General features: G+C 45.5%; 1 protein-coding gene across 4 annotated transcripts in view; it reads left to right on the top strand.

The window, feature by feature from the left end:
- Positions 1 to 3,696: 3,696 nt before the first annotated feature.
- The window catches only part of FMO4 (flavin containing dimethylaniline monoxygenase 4), a 23,399-nt gene continuing 20,050 nt past the window's right edge, over positions 3,697 to 7,045 (top strand). For 2 of the 4 annotated variants that reach the window (XM_006147789.2, XM_027771542.1), the window contains exons 1-3: positions 3,697 to 3,773; positions 6,115 to 6,260; positions 6,560 to 6,759. In XM_006147789.2, the coding sequence (XP_006147851.1) occupies positions 6,693 to 6,759 (67 nt within the window). In that variant the 5' untranslated portion in view covers positions 3,697 to 3,773; positions 6,115 to 6,260; positions 6,560 to 6,692. The remainder of the gene's footprint in view (positions 3,774 to 6,114; positions 6,261 to 6,559; positions 6,760 to 7,045) is intronic. The other 2 variants (XM_006147790.2, XM_006147791.2) reach the window with 2 other exon arrangements.

The raw sequence follows: 7,045 nt of genomic DNA, 5'->3' as shown, positions 1-7,045 counted from the left end.
CCTCTCCATTGTCCCCCCAAATTTCCTCTTCTATGCTCTTCCTGAAGTCTAGTAGATTGAAGAACATGCCTTGTACATGTGTGTGTGCATGCATGCCCCAAATCCTGAGAGGAGACTGGAGGAGAAGGGACTGCTGCATAGCCATCCCCCAGTGGGGGGGAGGGGGTGACTTCTTACTTTCCCTCTCACTGTCTCTCTCTTCAGTAAAAGCATGCATCCTATGGCAAAAGCCTTAAAAAAAAAAAAAAAAAAAGCTCTTACACAAAGAAAAAAGTGAAAAGCAATCTGTTGGTGATAATGCATATGGTAATATGTTTGACTTGACTGATACACACTGTATTCATGCTGGGAAAAATAATTTTATATGTTGTAAAGATGTAAGGTGATTAAATGCAATTTAAAAATTATTTTTAAAAATTCTACATGGGCCAGCAGGTGGTATGCTAGTTAAGGCAGCTAGATCCCACATGACTGATTACGTAGTTCAAGTGTGAGCCCCAGTGGCTTGAAAACTATGCCAGACTCATATATGTACATGCCCTACATCATGAGAGCAAAATGGGGAAAAAGGATTGTGTCATGGCCATCTCCTCTCAGGGATGCTTCCTCACCACCACCACCCTCCACCCCTCTCTGGTGAAGACAAGCACCCTATAGCAAAAATTAATGAAATAGAAGTTTCTGCATAGCAAAGAAAACAACAGAATGAAAAGGCAACCTGAGGAATGGGAGAATACATGCACCAATCATTTATCATATAAGGGGTTAATAGCAAAAAACAAACAATCTGATTTGAAAATCAGTAAGGACTTACACAGACATTTCTCCAAAGATGACATACAAATGGTCATCAGGTGCTTAATATCACTAATCATTAGAGAAGTACAGTTGAAACCACAAGGAGATATTTCACACCCATTGGGATGGCTATTTAAAAAAACAAGGGTTAACAAGAAGGTCGAGAAACTGGAGCCCTTGTATACTGTTGGTGGGAATGTAAAATGGTGCAGCCACTCTAGAAATAGTGTGGAGAATCTTCAAAAAGTAGAACTAGTACCACATGATACAGCAATATCACTTCTGGGGATATATGCAAAATAATTGAAATTAGTATGCACATCTCAAAGAGCTACCTGCACTCTTACATTCACTGCAACATTATTCACAATAGCTAAGACATGTAACAAGCTAAGTGTCCATCAACAGATTAATGAATAACAGAATATGGTATATATATATACCATGAAATATTATTCAGCCTTAAAAGGGAAGGAAATCCTGCTATATGGAATAATACAGATAAACCTAAGAACATCAATTAAGGGGCCAGCAGAAGGCATAGCAGATATATTGCTGGATTCCCACGTGGCTGACCATGGTTTGACCTGGACCCATGGCTAGAAACTCGTGCCGGATGTGTATGTGCATGTCTACCCAAGATCCCAGGAGAAGAATGGAGGAGGAGGTTTGTGGTGTGGCCATCCCCTTGGGGGATGATATCTCACTTTCCCTCTCACTGTCTCCATCTCTCCCTCTGGGAAGTATATGTGCCCTAAGGCAAAAACGTCTGGAAAAAAAAAGAACAATTAAGTGAGATAATCCAGTCACAGAAGGACAAATAATTCCACTTCTATAAAGTACCTAAAGGAGTTAAATTTATAGAAGGGAAGAGCAGAATGGTGTTGACAGGGCTAGGAATAGAGGATAGTGAGGAGTTATACAATGGGTATAAAATTTGTTATGCAAGATGAATTAATTTTAGAGATCTGCTGTTCAGTATAGTGACTACCATACTATACTGTGTCCTTAAAAATTGTCATGAGGGCAGAACTCATGTTAAGTGTTGTTATAAGACATAAAACACAAACAAAAACAAAGAGGAAAAGGAAACTTTTAGAGGTGATGAATATGTCTATTATCTTCATTGTAATAATGGTTTTATGGGTATATTCACACGTCCAAATTCATCAAATTACATACATTAAATATGTGTGGGTCACTTGTTTGCTTTTAATCAATTGTACCTCAATAAAACTATTGGAAGACAGAGTGGTGTGCTGGTAAATGTTGCACAACTGTCTCAGAGTAAGGGAGTCAATTTGTACCGATTGTCAGTTTGCATGTTATAAACATTCTCCATGACCATGGTCTTAGAATATTGCTAAACTTGGAGTTGGAAGACATGCACAGTCTCCCTGTACAAGCTAGTTCCAGCACACTCCAAGATGAAGACCTTCGGGGTCAACTGGAGAAATTTGAAAATATGTCGAAAGATATTATCAAATTTTTCCAACTTAGAGGTGATAATGGTAAATGAAACTGTGTGGGAGGGTGCCTCCTCGGGAAACATGCTATTGAATTAGCCTAGTGCCATCTGATGTTTGCAGATTACTTCAGCTGTTTGGCAAAAGGGACATGTGTTGAGTGTGTGTGTGTGGGGGGGGGGATAGAGAGAGAGGGAGAGAGGATGTGTCCACAGGTTAATATTGGGTCATCAGAAAAGTCAGGATGCATTTTTGCGTAGAAAAAACATAAAATTATGTCAAGACTTTTCTGACAACCCAGTAGTTGGTACCCTCTACTATTATAATATGGAGATTAGGCTGGATGGTGGCTCAGTTGTAAAACGTGCTCTGTGAGGCTGGCCTTATGGGAAGGTTCCAGGTTCATGTGTGACAGGCATGTGCACGCCCATGATTCGGGGCTGGCTGGCTTGAAGACCCTGTTGGGGATAATGTCTCTCTGTGTCTCCTGTCTCTCTTGCTCATGGAAGAAATAAACTTGAAAACCAAAGAATGTTGGGAAAAGTAATATCCTGGTTCATTATTGAAAACTATTCTTTCAGTTCTTCTTTGGGCTTGATAATTTAAAAAGCAAAATATTAAGGTATTTGCCAACAGAAGCTCTCATATAAACATCTAGATTCACAGCCTGTGTTGAGAAGAGAGCGAGGTCCTGCCATGCCATCCTGGGCACCTGCACTCACATGTAGCAGCCGAATTGCTCAGACAGGGTGGGCTTTCCAGCCAGATCTTCACTTTCTTTATGTTACCTTCCTAACTCCTGCAGGATTGTTCATTTGTGACTCTTGGTTTAAAAACTGCTCAATCATGTTGAAAAACGTCGCTAAATGCAGAAGTCCCTAAGATGCTGTTCTGTCAGCTTCCAAGAACCCAGTGGGGGAGGAAATTACTAAGTGTGCCCGCTTAGTATCCTACCACTGCAGTTATCGCTGTCCTGCGCCCTAAGTCAATACCTAAACACGAATTTTCGCTTTCTCCAACATTTTACCAGTTTCCTCTGCGGGCAGAAGCCAAAGGATGCAACTGCTTACATTCCGTGTAAGCCCTGAATTTTAAAGTCACACATCTGGGTGTAGAGGATCCCAGACATGAAAGAACTCCGTGCAGTAGCAGCCACCTAAATCGGGTTCAAGAGGGTACCGTGAGTCCAGGTGTAGAAGTCTGTGAACAAACACAGCCAGCCTGGTTTGCGCAGGTTGTGACTGGAGGTCACCGAGCGCCCTCTGGAGGCTACGCTGATAACAGCGCCGAGCACCCGCGTCCACCCCTTTCAGGGCTCTGCGGGAGCGGTGACAGTCACGGGTGGGTCAGCGACGAGGAGGGACAGGGCAGAGAAGGCGTGGGGCAGCGACGGGGCGGGGCGGGGCGGGGCGGAGCCGGAGTGCTTTTTGATCGGGAGCGGAGCTCCACTGCGCCCAGACCTCCGGCCATCCCGGAAGTACCTGGCTCCAGCTCTACAACTCATTATTTGTGAGTAAGCTTTGGGTTGTCACCAGAAAGCACGGTGGCTTTTGTTTTACATGCAGAGGCCGATCAAAATCAGCACTGTTGATTTTTCTCTTAGAGCAAAGAATATGGGTTTCCAGGTTTCTTTCCTTTCTTCCCCTTCCTCCTTCTTCTTTTTCTACTTTCTTTTTTTGACGAAAACTTCCTTTGACTCTGGCTGTGAGGAATATAATTAAGTGAAAATATCTGGTCTGTGCCAATAAGGTAAGTGTCCTGTATGTACCTCTTTTTAATAGGGAAATGTTTACAAAAATTGCTTTTGCACAGAATGCGTGTTCTCGGTGGGGAGTGCATTTCTTAAGAACAGAGAGGATCTTCTTTTTCTGGGGCCTCTTGATTTGCGCGCAGGAAGTTGTAGAGAGAGCAGGGAAGGAAGGTGGCTGTGGGAGTAGAGTCCCAGGCTCACCTCTGACTTTACCTTATGAAGGAGACAGAGAGCCGGAGTCAGGCACGGGAATGCAGAGCGCTCCACAGGTGCTGGTGAGAGCTCGGGGTGAGTGGAAACACAGGGGGGATCCGGTTCCCAGTTCAGTGCCCTGATAGTGCCTGTTTTTCAAATGACTATAGGCCTTGTCTCAAAGTAACTCCCCATTTACTGGCCAGTCAGGAGGGTGGGCTGTTCTCCTGCCAAGGTGCAGTTCTGTAGACCTGGCTCCTTTCTGTCAAGACGCTAATTACAAGCAACCTTTGAGCCTTATGTTAGCAGCGCACTTTACAGTGAGGAGGACCTGGCACAGCCTTCTGCTCTCCCACCCAAGTCCAAACCGGTCTGTCCTACCTTTGAATTCTTTCTTCTTTTTAGCACCAATTACTTGGCTTTCAGACATAATAGCAGTCTTTTCAAGCCACAAGAGAACAAAGAGACAACCTTTTTTTTTTTGGAGAGATTTTTTGCTATAGGGCATGTGTGCTTTGCCGGAAAGACAAAGACAGAGAGACAGAAAGCGAGAAATCACCCCCCAAGGGGGATGGTCACGCTGCAATCCCTTCTCCTGCATTCTCCTCTCGGGATCTTGGGCACGCATGCACATGCGCCCGGCGTGAGTTTAAGCCACTGGGTCCGGGCCTCAAACCCCGGTTGACTACATGGGAGCCCAGCGACATAGCCATTATGCTAACTGCTGGTCCCAAGAGACAACCATCCTAACCCTCTGTTTTACAAATTTAGAAATGAAACCAAAAAACTTAAGACTTTTGTCCAAGGTTGCATAGCTGGTTAGAGGCAGAAGCAGAACTAGAACTCTGGTCTCTCGGTTTCCAGCTCACTCTCTACTCCCTGTCCTGACTTGAATGTGTTTTAGATTTTTTTCTTCTCTTTTCTTTTCTCTTCTTTTCTCTTCTTTTTTGCTATAGGACACATGTGTTTGCTGGAGAGAGACAGGGAGAGGCAAGTGATAAATCACCTAGAAAGGATCGTCACACCATGATCCCTTCTCCATCTCCTCTTGGGACTTGGGCACACATGCACATGTACCTGGTGTGTTTGTCAAGCTACCAAGTTGAGGACTCCAACTGTGCAGCCAGCCATGTAGGATGAACTGCCTTAGCCACCATACTACCAGTTGGCCCTTAAATGTGTTTTATAACAGCATCCCAACTCGGAATTCATGGTCTTTCAAATATGGACTAATTTTAAAAAGTGCAAATTCCTAATTTGTTTCCATTGCACACCCAGTCTCTAAGTCAGCCTGTAAACAAAGATGTTTGGCGCAGGACCAGTCTTATCCACCGCCCCTCCATGTCCCTCACTGGTCTCCAGGCAGGACCGGTCAGGCCCAAGGCAGGCTGCTGCCGTGGGACACAGCATGGCACCACAGCCTCCCGTCTGGAGAGGTTTTTTTTTGTTTGTTTTTTTGTTTGTTTGTTTGTTTGTTTTTTGCTATAGGGCGCGTGCGCTCGCCAGACAGACAGAGAGAGACATAGAGACAGAAAGCGAGAAATCACCCCCCAGGGGGGATGGCCACACCGCAATCCCTTCTCCTCCATTCTCCTCTCGGGATCTTGGGCACGCATGCACATGCTCCCGGCGTGAGTTGTAAGCTACCGAACCGCGGTCGACTATGTGGGAGTCCAGCGACATAGCCATTACGCTAACTGCTGGTTCCCCCTCCCGCCACTCTGCAGCTTCTTCTCGAGGAGTCACTGTGTCTGCTCTTGTTTCTAAGACTTCATTATTACCATTTAGTCACTGGGTCTTCATCATCTTCAGGGCCCACACATCAGTACTTGCACTTAGAGGTGCCCAGGCACATCTGTTGAACGAGTGAGTGAAGTCTATTAATTCAGCATATTTTTCACTGAACAGCCATTTCTTTGGGGTCATTGCAAATACAGAACTACCTGCTCCAGACTTCCACTTACAGCCTGGGTAGTCAAGGGTGCCCACCGTGGAGGCCACTTCTGGTGAGAAGCCGTCGAGACCTCCCACTCCACCACCCCCGGGGACCACAGGTATGTTTGCCCACCCATCTCCAAACTTGATCACTTGATCCATGTGAGCTGGCTTTCCTAAGGAGAGACGGAGGGAAGGAGTCAAGCAGGAAACCAGAGAATAAAAAACTGAGGAAACATTTGGTGCTAGACCCTTTGATGTGAGTATAACTCACACAGTCCTTCAGCATAGCTGTTCTTATTTTACAGATAACATATCTGCAGGTGTTACAATAGATTGTTTGGGTCATGTGTCTAGTTAGAGGCAAAGACAAAGTTCAGACCCAACTCTGCTCCATCAAAGTCCACTCTCTTTGCAGCCCACCTGGCTCTCTCTACTAAACAGACTCCCAAATAAGCTGAGGGTCTAAGAGGAAATGGTATAAAGTTTGCAAAAGAGAACGAGGCCAGCTATGGAGATCACGACCTTAGGAAAGGCAGGAGAGCCAGTAAATGTGGAAGCAGGTGACACTGGGGAGTCCTGGTCCTCACCAAGTCCATGGATGTTCTCCAGAACCGGGTGAGTCCACAGGGTTCAAAGGCTATTTTTTCTTTTGCCAGTCAATAAAACTACTTTGCTCCTGTGCCTGGGACATTGGATAGGATTCAGAGCCAAGTGGCAAAGCATAAAGACAAACTCCCTCAAGCCCACCCCAGACTGAGCAAAGGTGAGGAAAGAGGCTTGGAGATGGGAGTCCCAGGACTCCTCAGGCTCTCAAACCAACACCATGCTCATCCTGGTGTCAGGGCCTGCCATACCCCTTTGTGCACGCCGTGCCCCTTCGTAGCTGTGTCACTGAGCCACG

The sequence above is a fragment of the Tupaia chinensis genome, unplaced genomic scaffold, assembly GCF_000334495.1.
Source record: "Tupaia chinensis unplaced genomic scaffold, TupChi_1.0 Scaffold000223_1, whole genome shotgun sequence".
NCBI classification, from domain to species: Eukaryota; Metazoa; Chordata; class Mammalia; order Scandentia; family Tupaiidae; genus Tupaia; species Tupaia belangeri.
Note: the sequence above shows the minus strand (reverse complement) of the source record. Positions and strands in the feature narration are given on the sequence as shown.